Source organism: Marmota marmota, unplaced genomic scaffold (genome assembly GCF_001458135.2).
Source record: "Marmota marmota marmota unplaced genomic scaffold, marMar, whole genome shotgun sequence".
In the NCBI taxonomy this organism is placed as follows: Eukaryota; Metazoa; Chordata; class Mammalia; order Rodentia; family Sciuridae; genus Marmota; species Marmota marmota.
In genome coordinates, this window is record NW_025999925.1 from 8,896,694 (window position 1) to 8,916,836 (window position 20,143).

A 20,143-nucleotide genomic window follows, 5' to 3' on the forward strand; every position below is an offset into this window, starting at 1 on the left:
TAATCAACATTATTTTCAATTGTAAACTTGAAGTTCTTGCTTTTTTAAGTTTTCTCATACTTAAGAACTTTGACACTTAATTCCAAGTTTCATTGTAGACAATGATGTTTTTTCGCTGGTAATGGTTTTCTTCAAAATTTTACTTTTTCTAATTTATCTTAGAATAGCAGAACAATTGAAAAGTCTTTCTTGTTTCTACTCATCACTTAATAATGTAGCATAATCTTATAAAAATCTTGAGCAATGTAAAGTTGTCTTTCAAAACTAGTCTCTATAAATTCTTGAGCCATTAATATTTATCTTTCAGAATAAGTCAAATCTCTATCTTTTAAAATACCTTTTATCAGTCCTGAGATAACCAGATGACAGCTTTGTTCATCAATGGGAATAACTGATGTGTTCCTTAAACCCTTAATATCAGAACAAATAAACTTATGCATCTTGTGGTTGAGATGATTGCCATAATTGTAACATGTTAAATGTATTACATTCAGACCTGTTTAACTAGTTGGAATTTTGGCACATGTTGTTTGTTCTATAAAAGATCTTTACTTTCATAGAAAAATAACACTAATTATGAGGATATGTAAAAACAGCATAGTATCAATGATAATAAACACTTGTGAGCCAGTGTATGTGAATTATGCCAAATTCCTTATATTTATTATTTTATTCAATCAATGCTTACAATAATTTTTTGAGGACATTACTATTAATCCTTTTTGATGATGAAGATTATGATTTGTTAAATTTGTTCACAGTTAAACTATTGATAAGTAAGTAGAATCAAGGCTTATAATCACATCAACACATTCTAAAAGTACTGAAACACAAAATGTAAACCCTAGGATTTAAAATAAATGAAGTAATAGAAATTTTACCAAAGCAGAAGTGATTAAATGGAGGAACTGCTTGCTTCATAAAAGAATTATTTCATCTATAAAGGATGCCTCAGGATTTCAGTGATAAGATCCCCTAGGAACTTAAGGTCTGGTATATATTTCCTAGACTAAACACTCTCCGATGATGAAAAAAATAGTGAATTTCTCAACGCTTTCAAGATATAATTTAGTTAACCTGATTGTCCATCACAAGTTTTTAATAGGTCTTTCAATTATATGATATGAAGTAGAATTAAATAATCAAGAAATGTTAGAACTAGAAGGGATTTTAAAAACATCTGAATCTATTCTCTCATTTTATGGGTAAGAAAAACAAAACCTAAAAGGTCACCTGCTCAGAGTCATACATGACTGGTTTTTGGACTGAAGGTGCATTACCCACCTAGGTCCCTTGAACAATACTACCATCATTTTCTTTTTTCTCTAAAAATCCATCATCAATAGGGAAGATATTGAAATACAGAAATATTATTTAGGGTAAGACTGTTTGTTCCTATATATAAGTCAACATTTGATATATATTTTTAAATTTTTGATTTTAATCACTCAACTATGAAGATGAATGTAATAGCCCTTTGTCACATGCAACTATTTCGATTTAAATTAACTAAAATTATTCAAGTTAAAAATTAAGGTCATACCAGTCACATTTCAAGTGATTAAACATGCTATTGCACATGACAGTACAGATATAGAACATTTCCATCATGCCAGAAAGTTCTACGGGGTGGTGTTACATTAGAATATCAGCTTAATAAGAAAGGGTATTTTCCTTAGTTTATTCAGTGACATCCCCACATTTAGAATGGTGCCTGGTACATAGTAAGCTTCAAAGAATAGCTATTAAATTTTTTTTTTTTCTGTGAGTGATTTTGAATAGTCAATGAATGAGTGGCAATGCATTCTTTAGGTTGGACTATATCCAAAAAGGATATATTTGAATCTAAAATAATGAGATATGTTTTGATGGAAATTAAATATTATATCACAAATCTCCAGTTAACTCAAACTGGATAAGATTATATACTGTTCACTGTCTAAGCTTTTCTTGGTTTGGGAAAGAGACGGTCATTACTATTATTATTATTATTATTAATTTTGCCATACATACTGAATTTTTTTACTTACTTTGTTCTATAAAGGTAGAAAATAACTGAAAGAATGTGTATGTGTGTGTGTGTGTTTGTGTGTGTGGCATAACCCATAAACTAAAAATTTATTTTTTCATGAAGAAAAAATATGCTTTGAAGATGGTCTCATTGGATTTTAAATAGTTATTTAAGTATATTAATAGTAATCATCATAATAAAAATAAGAAGCTCCTAATGCTTTGCAACACTACTCACTAATTTATATTAAACATGTAAAAATATTTAATTTTCATTTATTATTATTATTATTATTATTTTGGTACTGGGAATTGAATCCAGTGCTTTACTATTGAGATAAATCTCCAGTCCTTTTCATTTTGAGACAGAGTCTTATTAAGATGCTGAGGCTGACTTTGAACTTAAAATCCTCTTGGCTCAGCCTCCCAAGTCACTGGGATTATAGGTTTGTGCCACCATGCCTGACTTCATTTTTAATTTTTAAAATTAGAAATTCCTTAATAGGGTGATAAGACTCCTATTATTTATTCTATAGAACAGATTTCTCTTATTTGTTTCATATTGATATCACTAAATAAAAGTTGAATTCTACATATGAAAAGTTTTCTAAAAATAGAAAATTACTGGTAAAGGACATGTGAAATACTATTTATCTTAAATAACAGAACATGTAATGAAGAATAACTATGCATTTTGCTTGAAATGTACGTCTTGGTTGCATGGGGATATGGTAAATTTATTTTCAATATCTGAGTAAGTGTCCAAGCAAAAAATTTTTGTTCAAATGCGTGCTAATATTTTCCATATCTGAAAAGTCTTATTAAGATCTGCTTATCTTTTGCATCCATTGTATTTTTCTTCTTACCAATAGGAACTGTACATTAAATATTACCAAAGGACAATCATATATATATATATATATATATATATATATATATATGTAATTACCAAATGAATACAATATTTGTATTTTCATGTATCTATTTATATAATTAATAATATCTTTCTCTAATCACAGATGTTATACCAGCTCAATGCAAGCCTTAAAAAATATTGAAATTTTTAAAAAGCAAAATTAACTCATAATCCTACTACTCAGAAATAAAGGATATGGTCTTTACAGGTTGTTTTTGACAAATGTTAGTATATGTGTGGTAGGGGTAAAGATGAATGAAAGAAAGTTTGTACATTTATGTAACAAAGGTGATATATTTACATATGTTTTATATATATTACATATTTTTACATTTGGTAATACTATAATATTATCATAAACACGTTAGCATATCAATATTTACTTCTATAGCATGTCTTTTAATAACTGTACACTATTTCACTATTTAAATATAATTTATTTAACCACTCAACTATTATTTGACAGATATGTTTGAAGGTCTCAGTAGAATGGCCAGATGTAGTATGTTTTTAGAATATTGAATTCAACTTCAGCATATAAAATGGACAACAGGTTTTACTATATGTTATCTCAATTTTTGATACTTTTTTCAGGAATGGAGAGAAATAGAGTATAAATTTGCAAAATTACACAGGATCACCAAATCAATAGTTTATTCTTGGTGTTACTCACTTCATTAACAGTCACTGTATTTCTGGTTGTCTTGATTCTTCAACATAGTGTTGAATACATGCTGTGAATTTTTTTGGATTAGATATTCTATCCATAAATAAAAGAATAAAGACCTGTTCTACTCTAGGTTATGTTTCAATCAGGTCCCCTTCTGAGAATTGAACCAAGTTCAATGTAAAATTGTATAGTCCGATATATTTTGTAGATTTAATTTCTTTTTTTATTCATATAAATGTTTATTCATTTATATTTATTCCCTGTTATATTTTTTGTGGTTTGATTTTCAACATTTTAGATACTATTACCTGTTCTTATATTTTTCGGCATAGTAATATCAGACCACATTCTGAACACCCAGTCCTATAAATATACAAACAGTATAAACTATTATGGATTTAGCCTGAAATAAAAAAAAAGATTGGAAAATCCTGAATTAAAATCTGTAGTCAAATTAGTAACTATAAGTTGTAAAGAGTATGTTTATTAAAGATATATCTTTCATATATTCAAAATGAATCGTCAATCCTACTGAAGAGGTTAATATTTCACTTCCTACTTTCTTAGAAACAATATATAAATTTTACTAAATCATGATCAATTTAAATGAAACCTAAATTTAAAATATTTTGATATATCATTCTAATTAGACAACAAAATAGTTGACAATTCTATTTTAATGACTACATAATGAAATAGAAGAATCATCTTTGAGCTTGAAAGGGCATGCTCCAAATAGATTAAACATTTTCTACAATAATATTATTCAAAGTACTAACATGAGTATTTTAAAACAGCATAAATATAATCACTTTAAGTTTGGACAACAGATATCTGGATTACTGAAGTTTAACTAAATATGTATATGAGTTGGTGGGTATAAACAAAAAAGAGCCACTCATAGAAGAGAAGAATTGTTTTAAAACATGTTTAGGTAGTAAAGACTTTAAAATTTTTGAAGAAAGAAAGCCTGTATAATAACTTTATTATCTTCAAATTTTGAAAATATTTCCTTAAAAATTCCAAAGACATTACATAGTTTTTCTTAAAAAATGTCAAACAATCTAGATTTACAATTTCACATCCCTACCAACAACCTCTTCTTAGAAGTGTGTCTTCAATTTTGTTAGCCTCTATAGATACAAAACCTAGCACAGTATCCTACAAATGTCAGGCATTTTGACAATGTTAAATGAATGCAATTATTCAATGCATAATTCAAAACCATTTTCATCACTGCTACAGAATATATAGAATCGGAAATATTCTGGTAATACACAAAAATTTCACATTTTGCTAATTCACATTTTCAGGAACTTCCTAGACTTATGCTATACAAAAAAAGCTAGGAAAGGGTATTTGAAACATCATGTAAACTCCATAAAAGATACAAATTTCTATTCTCTAAAAAGAAATTTAAAATACTTAGACAACTCTATAGGTAGATATGATTGTCAATATATACAGGTTCACCCATAGAGAAAATATTAATTCCCATATGTTGAAGCATTCATGTACTTTTCTTTTTTACTTCATGGATCATTCCCTGGTCCCATGTACTGAACAGTGGATTCAGTCTGTAGGAGAAAAATGCTCCAGCTGCTAATGTGAAGAGTGGCAAGCATCAAAATATGGGATGACCCAGCATTGGTTTCTGCTTAAATTTCTCCCTTGGGATGGGGGTCTTGGTACTTGGCTGTGCACTAGGATTGGAGAACAGCAGCATATTGGGAAACTTCAAAGGCATAGCATAATTTCAGTATAAATTTGGAATGGAGAAGCACAATTTTGTCACTATGAAGTGAATTAACAACTAACTATCTTGTTCCATTTTTGATAGTGAAAAAAGTAAAAAAAGGAAAGAGAATAAGAATGAAAAGGAATTTATTGTGATAAGAGGGTTTACTTTATATTGGGAAAATTACTGCAGTACACAATAACAGAATTAGAGAATGTGACAATTATTTGTGAAAATTATTTTGATTTAAACATACCATACCATCACTTAATTTCTGCTTTTATTATATACACACAGGCACACTGCCTATACCCTCAAGTAAACAACAACTCCACAAGTAAAAAATTGTATTTTATTCTCCTTAGTAAATAAATATTGATTTAAAAAAAATAAGAACAAAATATTGTGGAACTTCAGAGCTCTTGTGACTAAAATTGGAAGCTTTATTGTTAAATATTTGCTTATTAATAAATCTAACTATTTAGAAGTAGTTAATTATTTGCCTGAGATGACATTATAACTAGGCAACATTTATATGAGTGTTAGAGCCATGATGTTGAAGCTATATTATATGAAAGTAAACCAAGATACGTTCACTGAAAATTCATTGTCATCTTTTAAATGAAAGGATAATCAGCATTTACCCAAATTATCTAAATCTTTAAAATAGGATCAAAGTTAAAGCTAGACTCCAAAGGTTGACAAACATTTTCTGTGAAGATCCAGACAGTAAATATTTTACCATTGCAAACCAAATGTGGTCTCATCATGACCACTCAAATCTGTACTGTAGTGTAAATGTAGCCACAGAGAATACATAAATTTATGTGGTACCATTCTAATAAATTTTATTTACAAAAATAGCCTATAGGCAATAGTTACACAACCCTTGAAGTAGACTATATATTACTAGAAGTAGCATTAAGTGAGGTAGAGAAAGGATAATTTTATATTTTATCTGATAAGAAATATTTGTGACATTTTCAAGCTCTTTATTCATTTTTTAAAAAACTTAAGTAGCACACAAATCTTACCTGATTAGGTATCCTCAATGGGGGCCTTGGACCTCCAGGGTACCGAGGTGACATAAAAGGCTATTGAAGTAAAACAAATAAATAAGCAAACAAAACAAACAAAAAACCAGAACAGTACAATGCAAAAAACAGTTCTGAAAATAAACTACTTTTTAAAAATTTTAGAATTATACAAAATGTAAACCAATTTACTTTCTTATGAGACTGCTTTCAGCAGAATAAATGTTTCCAAGAAAAATTATCACCCTATTTTTTAAAAATAGTTTTTTAGTTGTAGATGGACACAATATCTTTATTTTTATTTATTTATTTTTATGTGGTGCTGAGGATCAAACCCAGGACCTCACATCTGTGAGGCAAGCGCTCTACCACTGAGCTACAACTCCAGCCCATCATTTTATTTTTATTTTGTAGAATAGTTGCAAATTTTTCCAGAGAAAATATAAAATTATCAAAGCTATTAAACTAACTATAGTGAACTTTTTAGAGTTATGAATTGTTAAGATAATAATGATAATAATATCTAATTGGCAAAAAGAGTTTTGAAAAGGCAAATGAATCTCAATAAAGACTTCAGGAGGAAGCTTTTGAGATATTTTATTATACAATTAAATTCTAATTATAAACTTTTGACAGAATTGTAACATTTGATTATCAATTTCCTTTAATATCTATAAATTTGCCAAATTTAATCTTTTCTTTTGTAGTTGTTTACAATGGCAAAGAAATTTCAGGATTGACTATAAATTTTAAAGTTAATATTTCATTGCATATTTTGAACCTACAGATTATGATGTATATATATTTAACCAAAGAAAAAATGGTCTTTTATTAAAGTCAAGCTAATTTATGTTGTTGGATGAATCAGTTGCTCTCCTAAAATGTGCTGAATCTTTCAATCCAGAAATTGAAAAATGTCCTAAATGTATCATTTTAGTGATTGTATAATGTGGGAGAATATTTTACATCACTCAGATGTGAGAACCAATTTTTTTTACAAGTTTATAAATTATGCAAAATTCCATTTTTGTTGCATTATTAAATCACTGAAAATGTATAATTTTGTTTACTGATAATCTCAATACATAATTAATTAAACATAAGATTCCTTACATGTAACATAAGCAGGTTATTAACTCAAAAAGGGTTGCATATTATTAAATAAATATAAAGAATGATTTAATATAAATTGAGACCAGTTTAACAGGTAGCAAGTAGATAAGGTATGGGCAAATAAAATTTAAAGCACTTTACAAAATTAAATCCTATATTTATACTGTATTAGAAATAGGCCTGTAGTTTATGCTCAAGACTACATGTTTTCTAGATCTGTTTCAAAAGTAGTCTCTGAAAAAGAATATCTAAAAATTTCTGCCAGACATTTTTTCTAAAGTATCTTTTTTTTAAATACACCACTGGTTTTTAAAAATATTTCTTTAGTTGTCAATAGACCTTTATTTTATTTATTTACATGTGGTGCTGAGAATCGAACCCAGGGCCTCACATTGCTAGGCAAGCGCTCTACCACTGGGCCACAACCCCAGTCATCTATAATCTTTTAGAGGGTCTGACAAATCAACAAGGGGAACTTTATAATTAAGCTAGAAATTTGGCTTTTTGTTCACTGTGTTCCTATATGTTCATATGTGCACAGGAATTCATTGTATATGGACAGGGAAAAAAAAGGAATTATTCAGGTAGTAGAGTAACCTGGAGCTGACAAAATTTAGGGAGATATAGCAGTTTTAACAGTTTATTTTAAAATGTTTAGGTTTCACATATTTGATTAAAATTGGCTTCCTTTTTCATTTCTAAAACTCTATTCTAAATTGGATTCATAAGTAAACTACATACTGACAGCTAGACACTTATTCCAAAATTCACTCCCCTCTGTTATATTCTCTTTCCTTTCAAAATCACCCAACTTCACTTATGAAACTATCTTGTAAATTTTGTTTGCACTTTTGAAATTTAATAATTAGATACTGTGCCACTGGTTTTGTAATGGATGCCTTTATTTTACAATGTGATGTTTTATAATATATTCATTAACTCAAAGTATAATATCAGTTTATTGAAATATGAAAAAATAAAAATTTACTAATACTTCTTATCTATAACAGAATCACTTTGAAATGAAAGGTGGAAATTATGTGAAAAATATTACTAAATATCAAAAGTTGGGATAATACTAAGTGCTTTATTTGAAATGGAGAATTTGATATTTCCATGTTCATCTGAATGCAAAAAGATGTTACAGTGTTTGATTTTATCTCAATAAATGTATAAAAAGCATTTGACAAAATACAGCATTCATTCATGTGCAAAACACTAGAAAAACTAGGGATAGTAGGAATATACCTCAACATTGTAAAAGGTATATATACTAAACCCACAACCAACATCATTCTAAATAGAGAAAAATTAGAAGCATTCCCTCTAAAACCTGGAAAAAGACAAGGATGCCCTCTTTCACCACTTTGATTCAACATAGTCTGGAAACACTGATCAGAACAATTAAACATAAGAAAGAAATTAAAGGAATATGAGTAAGAAAAGAAGAACTCAAAGTATCCCTATTTGCTGATAACATGATTCTATGTTAAGAAGACCCAAAAAAATCCACTAGAAAACTTCTAGAACTCATAAATTAATTCAGCAAAGTAGGAGGACACAAAATTAACATCCATAAATCAATTGCATTCCTATATATCAGTGATGACTCAAGTGAAATATAAATTAGGAAAACTATTCCAATCACAATAGCCTCAAAAAAAAAAAATACAAGGGGATAAATCTAACAAAAGAGGTGAAAGACCTCTACAATGAAAACTAAAGAATTCTAAAGAAAGAAATTAAAGAAGACCTTAAAAGACAGAATGATCTCCCATGTTCTTGGATAGGCAGAATTAATATTGTCAAAATGAGTATGTTACCAAAAGCACTATACAGATTTAATGCAACTCCTATTAAGGTTCTGGTGACATTCTTCATAGAAATAGAAAACCAGTTATAAAATTCATTTGGAAAAATAAGAGTCCCAGAATAGCTGAAGCAATCCTCAGTAAGAAAAGTGAAGCAGGAGGCATTGCAATATCAGACTTTAAATTTTACTACAAAGATATAGTAAGAAAACCGGTGTGGTATTGGCACAAAAACAGACATGAAGACCAATAGTACAGAATAGAAGACATAGAGACAAACCCACATAAATACAATTATTTCATACTAGACAAAGGAACTACCAACAAACAAAGAGAGAGCCTCTTCAAAAATGGTGCAGGAAAACTGGAAATCCATGTATAACAAAATGAAATTAGACCCTTATCTCTCACCTTGCACAAAACTCAACTCAAAGTGATCAAGGACTTAGGCATTAGACCAGAGACTCTGCACCTACTAAAAGAAAAAGTAGAGTCAACTCTCTATCATGTGGGCTTAGGAACCAAATTCCTCAACAAGTCTCCTAAAGCATAAGAAATAAAATCAAGAATCAATAAATAGGATACTATCAAACTAAAAAGCTTCTTCATGCAAAGGAAATAAAAATGTGAAGATAGAGCCTACAGAATGGGAGAAAATCCTTGCCACCTGTACCTCAGATAGAGCATTAAACTCTAGGATATATAAAGAACTCAAAAAACTTAAGACCAGAAAATAAATAAACAAATAGATAAGCAAAGCAATCAATAAATGGGCAAAGGAACTGAATAGATACTTCACAGAAGAAGAAATACGAATGGTCAACAAATAAAAAATGTTCAACATCACTAGCAATTAGAGAAATGCATATTAAAACTACACTGAGATTTCATCTCACTCTAGTCAGAACAGCAATTATTAAAAATACAAGTAACAATAAATGTTGGTGAGAATGTGGGGGGAAAGGTACATTCATACATTGCTGGAGGGACTGCAAATTGGTGCAACCACTACGGAAAACAATATGGAGATTCCTCAGAAAACTTGGAATGGAACCACCATTTGACCCAGTTATCCAACTCCTCGGTTTATACCCAGAGGACTTAAAATCAGCATACTATAGTAATGTGGCCACATCAATGTTTACAGCAGCTCAATTCACAATAGCTAAACTATAGAACCAACCTAGGTTTTAGAAGACTCAAAAAACTCCACTAGAAAACTTCTAGAACTCATAAATTAATGGTGAATTTATGAATTCATCATAATGGATGAATGGATAAAGAAAATGTGGTATATATACACAATGGGATATTCCTCAGCCATAAAGAAGAATAAAATTACATCATTTGCAGGAAAATGTATGGAACTGAAGACTATCATGCTAAGTGAATTAAGCTAATCCCCCCCAAATCAAAGGCTAAATATTCTCTATGATATGTGGATGCTGACTCACAATAGGTGGTGGGAGAGAGGAGGTTCATGGGATTGGACAGGGTAGAGTGGAGGGAAAGGAGGTGTGAGGAGAATGGGAAAGATAGTAGAATGAATCAGACATAACTTTCCTATGTTCATATATAAATATACAACCAGTATACCACATCATGTACAACCACAAAAATGGGAATTTATACTCCATGTATGTATGTTAAAATACATATTCCACTGTCATGTATAATTTAAAAAGTACATAAAAGAATATTAGATTATAAAAAAAGATGTGATAGTTTTTATTTAATGGAATATTTGGAACAAATTTTTTTCTCTGGTGGATGGCATTGTGTATGAACATATGTTAGTGGGATTGTCTGTACTTTCCTAGTGACTATAAGGCCCTATCAAGAGGTACTGTGAGGCAGAGTCAGCTTATGGGGTAGCATTATAAAATTATAATTTTGTGTTATTTCAATATTAGCCTGAAATATAAAGATTAGTATATTGTGGATGGCTGTAAATATTTATATTAACAAATATTAGTGGGTGTGATAAGGGATAAGGATAACAATTACTAAGATATAAACCATCTTTATAAAAGAGTTGGAAAAACTATTACCACCCTTTCTAGAGAAATAGGAAAACCTAGTCAAAAAAAGAAATATACCAATAAACAATGGTGATCTTTGTTGTATTGTATTAATAGTCAATTGGGAAAATAACAAAGCAGAAATTATTGATTAATAGGTATAGTAAAATTCGCTAATTCAACACATATTTATTAAACACCCATAAAAGCACTATTCTAGCTGGTTGGAGATATCTTTGAACAAAGCAGATGAAGATCCTTCCCCACTGTTTAGGATTTTTCAAAGTTCCTAGTCTTGTGATTAAAAGGAAAAACAATTTTTCTGGAAAAAATATCCTCTATATCTGGCTAGATCTTGAACAAATAGAATGTTCAAAGAACACAAAGAAAATAATATTTCACTCTGGTGCCTTTCCTCAGAAGTCATATCATCCCTACCTAATAGCACATGCAGTTAGTTCTATGGATGACTAAAAATTAAAGCTATACTTAAAAAAAGTTTACAAATTTGGTAAAATGTATGAGGTAAAGAAGGTTCTTAAGATAAACTGGGTAGCATAGTTAGTACTCTGACATATGGAAACTGCATTAACAGGCATACATATTTGTTTTGACCTGTTTCAATTATCTGCCTCTGGTATGGATTGAATGTATCTCTACAAAGTACCAAAACTCTAATCCCCAGTATCTATTTGGAGGTGGGGCCTTTGAGAGGTAATTAGGTCATGGGCTCTCATGAATGGGATTAGTTCCCTTACAAAAAGAGGAACACATGATCTCTGTCTCCCTCTCTCCCTCTCTTCCCCCCACCCATCCCCCATTTGAGAATCTGACCCTACAAACCAGGAAGATGGCTCTCACCTTGGATATTGTGATTTTTAGTTTTCTAACCTATAAAATTCCAAGGAATAAATTTCTATTTAAGCCACCCAGTCTATGGTATTTTTATGATGGCTACCTAAGACAGCCTAGAAGGAATGGGATAATGAAGAATGGAAGGAATAAAAATAAATATACTTTCAGAAAATCAATAGATATTTGATGAGAAAATAAAAGAAAAAATATTCTAATAGAAATACAAATCAAGTGCCCAGATGGCCCTCAAGTTGTCTTATAGAGAAAAAAAAATTATACCTCTTAGAATCATAATTTATTTCAGAGTGGATGTCATTCAATTTTAAAGGATTGTTATTTTCTCCTATACCAAGAATTATTCATGGAATAATTCATGGAAGCAGAATTATTCATGGAACTTCTGCTTTCCTAAAAGAGACTTCCCCTTACTCCTTGCTCTTTCTGCTAGTGGAAAATAGTCGTTTCCCTTTTCTCATTTGATCTTTCAAGAGTGCTTAAGTAGTTCATCTCAATTCCCTAAGAATTAGAAGGAACCAGTTTTCCTTTTCCCCTACACTCATTGAAGGTAGATTTCTCAGTCCAATTTTTTCCTGCTCTGAAGGTTCTAGGCACCTCAATGGAACTGTTTTATAAATGACTTGCCCAAAGTGAAATTACAGGTGATATAAACCATTTTATACCGTCCTTTATTTTATTTTCATTTTTTATTTTTGAAACCAGCGACTGAACCCAGGGGCACTTAACAACTGAGCTATGTCCCCAGACTTTTTAAAAAAATATTTTATTCAGGGATAGGGTCTTGCTAAATTGCTTAGGGCCTTTGCTAAACTGCTGAGGCTAGTTTTGAACTTGTAATCCTCCTGCCTCAGCCTCCTGAGTCGCTGGAATTTCAGGCATGCGCCACCATGCCCAGCTCTATTCCCTAATTCTTTTAAGATATATTTGATAAAACTTTACATCTTAAATGACATATTGCTCAACTGCTAATATTCTCTATTTCTTATGATTATTCTGTACTTTCCTTTCTCTGCCAAATAAACATCTATCAGTTCCTCAAGGGCCAGTTTAAATGTCACTCCCTCTTCAAAGAATCTCTACAGGCTTGTTTCCCTCGAATTCCTTAGCATTTTGTTTATATCATTTATCATATAGGATTTAATGTGTATGCTTTGACATGAGGTAAGTCTACTTCAGAGGAAAGAACACAAAATATTAGAGCAAGTAATGTTCAGGGCATTAACTTAAAAACTTGGTATTTCTTAGAATACCTGAGACTGGTATAGTCATGTATAAATCAGCTAATGCCTTAATTTAAATATTTCAGTTTGGCTTTAGAAATTTTTAAAATATTAGTTCTGAAATATAGTATGATGATAAGGATAATTTAAAATAATTAAAAAGTAAAAATATATTTTTAAAAAAATGTCAATCACTTAAATACCTTCTATATTCTATATATTATGAGCTCAATTTAGAATAAATCAGTGACGGAATAATCGATACTAATTTCATTACAATGCACAAAATTAATATTTAGGACAGTTTATGCTTCAGAAAACTCAGACACATTCTAAAACATAAAATTACATAGAACTTATTTAAAATAACTCTGGACTTTTTTCTTTCTTTCTTTCCTTCTTTCTTTTTTTTTTTTGGTACTAGAGAATGCACTCAGGGGCGCTTAACCACTGAGCCACATCCCCAACCCTTTTTACCTTTTTAAAATTTGAGAAAAGAATCTCATGAAGTTGCCCAGAGCCTTGCTAAGTTGCTGAGGCTGTTATTGAATTTGTGATCCTCCTGCCTCAGCCTCTTGAGTTGCTGGGATTATAGGCCTGCACCATTATACTGGAAAGTCTAGCTTTCTTCAGGACAAAATTATTCATGTGAAATTTGCTTCTAAATTTAAGAAAATTTTTTTAAATGACCAAAATGCAAAATTACAAAGTTGAAGAAAAAATGAACTTAACAAAATAATTTAGCAAGTGAATATTTGCTTAACAAATGACTTTGCATTTCATGAAATTACTCCAAGTTTTATAAGCTGTTAAACAAGAATGATAAAATACAACTTACAGAATCTTATTTAAATGTCTTATGACACAAGTTAAAGCAGAAATTTTCCTTTGTAGAGTTTATTAACCCAATTTCCTCATTTTATGCAAAAGAAAACCAAAGACAAAATTTCTTAACTGCTGTATTAGTTTTCTTACCTCTATAGCTCTCTGATTTAGGAATACCTTTATAGAATAATGACATGGACACACACACTTATTCTTATCACCAACTGAACACACATAAGCCTGACTTGATACTTACTCTCAGGCCACCCTAGCAAGTGTGCAACAATTTATTGAATGTAAAATTCTTTACCTTTGCTACCACTCAAACATAAAAAATTGGAAAGGCAGCGGTATTTCAGGTAAACAAGTTATTTTGCATATAAAGCACTAATTAGCATGTGCTCTTGATTCACTAGACTAAAAGTAATGCCACAAATTTAACAAGATCTCCATCTCTTAAATATTTTTGGTGTAGTATTGATAATATATTATAGTCTTTAATATATTGTTTGTGCTTTTACTATAACTGCTGACAGGAATAGGGAATGGAGATTAATGGAAATGGTATTATTAGAAGAGTATCATCATCATAATAAAAATGTTTATTATAATGTGATAAGCCATAATGGGGTTCATGAGGAAGAGAAAGAAGTGGCTAGCACATTCTAAGAATGTAAAGAACAAGAATTCAATAAACATTTAGTTGGTTCATTTGCTGGCTCATTGACTGAGTGATGAATAACATTGATGGTAGACTCCCCAAACCAGCAAAAGATGGAATAAAGCTTGGTTTTGTTTAAAATCTTACCTAGCCAATTTACAACCTAGAAATAGGTAGTATCTATTGATATTATAAAGAGTAAACCACACTATTCTATTCATATAGTACCTCTTGTTGTCTAGTGAGAAAATGCTTATAAAATATGCCTAGAGGGAAAAGTTCTGCTTGGTTAAATAGGATAAACTACATATTCTGGAGAACCCAGGAGTAAGAAAGAACAAAGAGTTGGAGACTCTGTTATAACTACAATATCCATATTAACAACATATAAGAGCTTATAATTTAGATGAGTAGCAAGGAATTTCATTTTTTTTCCTACTGCTTTAAAGTTTTTCTATTACTAGTGTGTCCGGTTTTAAAATAATGATTCTTAGTTTTACTGAGTAGTAATATTTAGTAACCACCATTTGGTATAAAAGAATAATGGGTAATTTATACATGATTTGGTTAGAAAAGTATGATAACTTATTGATCTTTTTGTGAAACATACACCAACCATCAGAACTGCTAAGAATTCAATATAGCAGCTCACCCCTTGATTGTCTCCAGTGCCATGTTCACACATGGGATCCAAATCTTTTTATATTGAAATATATTTTCAAAGTTTATATAATCCTTAGCTCAGGATTCAGAAATGTTTTCAACAACATATTTTCTTTCTACTAAGAAAAGGCTTAGCATTTGAATCAGAACATTAAACAGTCTGCTTTCTCAATATCATATTATCTTTAGCATATAGCCATCTTTGGACCAAAAATCCTTAAGAGAAGGGTTATTTGCCAAAAAGGTAGCTTGCTTCCCTCAACACTGAGGCAAAAACAAAAGGTACAAAGTGAGATAAATCCTGGAAAATTACAGGTTATTTTCAGTCATCTTATTAATTGCACAAAAATCAAATATTTATCTCACTTGATTATGTGCAGAAATGGCTTTAGATGTAGATTTAATCTTTCCTTTGATATTTCCAATGTAATGTTTTAAGTTGATACAGGGAATAAGACATAATTCTATGACATAAAAATTATTCTAAGCCAGGCATGGTGGCACAAACCTGTAATCCCAGTGGCTCAAAGGCTGAGATAGGAGGATCTCAAGTTCAAAGCCAGCCTCAGCAACGGGGAGGTGCTAAGCAACTCAGTAAGATCCTGTCTCTAAATAAAATACAAAAATAGGGCTGGGGATGTGGGTCAGTGGTCGAGTGCCCCTGAGTTCAATACCTGGTACAAAGAAAATTTATTCTAGAAACTAAGATGTAATTTTAAAAACAGTAACTATGACAGGAGGTAATTAATTATTCATAGTCCCGGAAAGGAAATAAAATATATTGAGTATGAGATTTAACCAAAAGCATAAATATTATTTTTAAAATAAAACATTACTTTTTATTATATATTTTTGTTATATAATTCTCTGTGATTTTATACATACATGTACCTAGGGTAATGATGTCCATCTCATTCCACCATCTTTCCCCATTCCTGCCTCCCCTTTGCCCCATCAAAGTTCCTCCATTTTTTCCATGCCCTCCCCATTATGGATCAGTATCCACTTATCAGAGAGAACATTCAGCCTTTGGTTTTCGGGGATTGTCTTACTTCACTTAGCATGATATTCTCCAACTCTTATCCATTTACTTACAAATGCCATAATTTTATTCTCTTTTAATGCTGAGTAATATTCCATTGTGTGTATGTGTGGCTATATATATCACAGTTTCTTTATCCATTCTTCTTTTGAAGGGCATTTAGGTTGCTTCCACAGCTTAACTATTGTGAATTGTGCTGCTATAAACATTTGAAGGGGCTGCATTACTATAGTATGTTGATTTTACGTCCTTTGGGTATAAACCCAGGAGTGGAATAGCTGGATCAAATGATGGATCCATTCCAAGTTTTCTAAGGAATCTCTATACTGCTTTCCAAATTGGTTGCACCAATTTGTAGTCCCACCAGCAATGTATGAGTGTGCCTTTTCCTCCACATCCTTGCCAACATTTATTGTTGTCTGTATTATTGATAACTGCCATTCCAACTGGCGTGAGATGAAGTCTCAGAGTAGCTTTGATTTGCATTTCTCTAATTACTTGAGATGTTGAACATTTTTAAATATATTTGTTGATCAAATGTATATGTTCTTCTGAGAAGTAGAAGTATATGTTCAACTCCTTAGTCCATTAATTGATTAGGTTTTTTTTTTTTTTTGGTGTTAAATTTTTTTGAGTTCTTCTTACTTCCTGGAGATTAGTGCTCTATCTAATGTGTGTGTAGCAAAAATTTGCTCCCAAAATATAGGCTCTCTCTTCACTTTATTGATTGTTTCTTTTGCTGAGAAGAAGCTTTTTAGTTTGAGCCCATCCCATTTATTAATTCTTGATTTTATTTCTTGCGCTTTAGGAGTCTTGTTAAGGAAGTCAGGGGCTAATCTCATGTGATAAAGATTTGGGCTTACATTTCCTCTAATAGCTCAGGGTCTCTGGTCTAATTCCTAGGTTCTTGATCCACTTTGAGTTGAATTTTGTGCATGGTGAGATATAAGGGTTTATTTTCATTTTGCTGCATATGGATTTCCAATTTTCCCAGCACCATTTGTTGAAGAGGCTCTTTTCCCCAACATATTGTTTTTGGCGTCTTTGTCTAGTATGAAATAACTGTATTTGTGTGGTTTTGCCTCTGTGTCATCTATTCTGTACCATTGGTCTACATGTCTATTTTGGTGTCAATACCATGCTATTTTTGTTACTATAGCTTTGTAGTATAGTTTAAGGTCTGGTATTGTGATGCCTCCTGCTTCACTCTTCTTGCTAAGGATTGCTTTGGCTATTCTGGGTCTCTTTTTCTTTTCCAAATAAAATTTCATGATTGCCTTTTCTATTTCTATAAGGAATGATGATGAGATTCTAATTGGAATCACATTGAATCTGTATAGCATTTGGGGTAGTATGGCCATTTTGATAATATTAATTTTGCCTATCTGAAAGCATGAGAGATCTTTCCATCTTCTAAAGTCGTCTTCAATTTCTTTCTTTAGTGTTCTGTAGTTTTCATTGTAGACATCTTTCACCTCTTTTGTTGATTCCCAAGTATTTCTTTCTTTTTTTTTTTTTTTGAAGCTATTGTGAATGGGGTAGTTTTCCTAATTTCTCTTTCAGAGGATTCATAACTGATGTATAAAAATGCATTTGATTTGTGGGTATTGGCTTTATATCCTGCTACCTTGCTGAATTCATTAATTAATTCTAGAAGTTTTCTGGTGGAATTTTTTTGGATCCTCTAAGTATAGAATCATGTAATCAGCAAATAATGATAGTTTGAGTTCTTCTTTTCCTATTTGTATTCCTTTAATTATTTTTGTCTAATTGCGTTGGCTAGAATTTCAAGAACTATGTGAATAGAAGTGGTGATATAGGGCATCTTTGCCTTGTTCCAGTTTTTAGAGGGAATGCTTCAATTTTTCTCCATTTAGAATGATTTTGGCTTTAGGTTAAGCACAGATACCTTTTATAATGTTGAGGTATGTTCTTATATCCCTAGTTTTTCTAGTAAAAAACAATACATTCTTTTAACTTAAATATGTTAACTTTTTTGAAGTCATAACAATAATAAATAATATTGGAAAATATTATTTTGAAAAATCATTAACTTATTTCATCTCATCCATATTTTTTTAAAAAAATTTAAAGTATTGTTTCAGTTGTAGATGGATACAATGACTTTATTTTATTTATTTATCTTCTTATGTGGTGCCAAGGATCAAAACCAGGGCCTCATGCATGCTAGGCAAACATTCTACCATTGAGTCACAACCCCAACCCTCAACCATATTTTATGTGAGAATGTTTATATATTTTTATTTTTATAATTCCATGATATGCTTCATAAGCTTCCTGTAAAAAAAGTAATGATGCATAAATTATAAATCAAATGAATTTAAAGTTCCTTTACAATTCATACATCTTAATTTGTTTAATTTCTTTTCTGTTTTTCATGAAAATCTCCATCAGACATTACTGACACTCCAGTGAATAAGATACTCTTGATTAACACATTTCAATTCCAACTAGTACTAAACTAATTTAGCTCACAAAATGACATACTTGTGCTGGCATATTCTGCTGATCAGCATAAGTATGCAGTTTATCTCTCATACATCTTAGATGTATTTTATCATCATTAAGACCTAATTAAAATAACCGTAAAGTAATAACCGACCAAGTTTCCTTGTATTATTTTGGAAAGTCTAGCCCCATACAGTGTAGAGTTACAAGCAGGTTGATTCTTTTGATATGGATTTAGTCTATACATCAAAATTGGTCACTTATATTATCAGCCTTTTCAATAAGATGAGACTATTTCTCAAACCTTCATTACTGTATAGTCACCAGATAGAGGTGCATGGCAATAGACTATGGATTGTGAGTGGGGACTATGCTGTCTGGTGGTCTAATACAGTATAAAAGTTTGAAGAACAGTCTATCAAATTTTAATGATTTGCTTAAAGCAATTTATATCCAGAAATATGCACAGACACATATTTTTCTATGTCTATGAGACAATTAGGTACATTCCCATATAAACTCTTATAAATTTATTTATTAAAATTAATATGTGAGATTTACAATCTAAGATATAGTATCAGGCTGATTCAATAAAGAGACCAAAAAATTAAATAATTTTAAAACTTAAAGTAATTTTTTTAAAAACACCTTAACTATTTTTTAAGTTGTAAATGGATACAGTATCTTTTTATGAACTTATTTTTATGTGGTGCTGAGAACTGAACCCAGTGCCTCACAGGTGTGAGGCAAGTGCTCCTCCACTCAGCTACAGCCCCAGCCCAACACCTTAACTTTCCACTAAATAATGCAAAACTATTCCTCCTGTCTTCTTTTTCCCTATTGTATACTCATAATTCCATGTAAACTAGTTCCAGTTGAGATGTGGGAGTCAGTTACTTCAGTTTACTTAAAATGTACCTTTAGGTGTGTATGTGTGTGTATACATACATATATATATTACATATTTAAATGTATACATTTATATAAATATATTTAAACATACATTTATATACATTATATACTTATTATTCATTTTAAAATTCATATATATATATATATATATATATATATATATAT

General features: G+C 30.6%; 1 protein-coding gene across 12 annotated transcripts in view; it reads right to left on the reverse strand.

Moving 5' to 3' along the window:
• Positions 1 to 20,143, reverse strand: part of Ssbp2 (single stranded DNA binding protein 2) — a 324,265-nt gene that overhangs the window by 50,506 nt on the left and 253,616 nt on the right. For all 12 annotated transcript variants that reach the window (XM_048800214.1, XM_048800216.1, XM_048800213.1 and 9 more), the window contains one exon: positions 6,369 to 6,428. In XM_048800214.1, the coding sequence (XP_048656171.1) occupies positions 6,369 to 6,428 (60 nt within the window). The remainder of the gene's footprint in view (positions 1 to 6,368; positions 6,429 to 20,143) is intronic.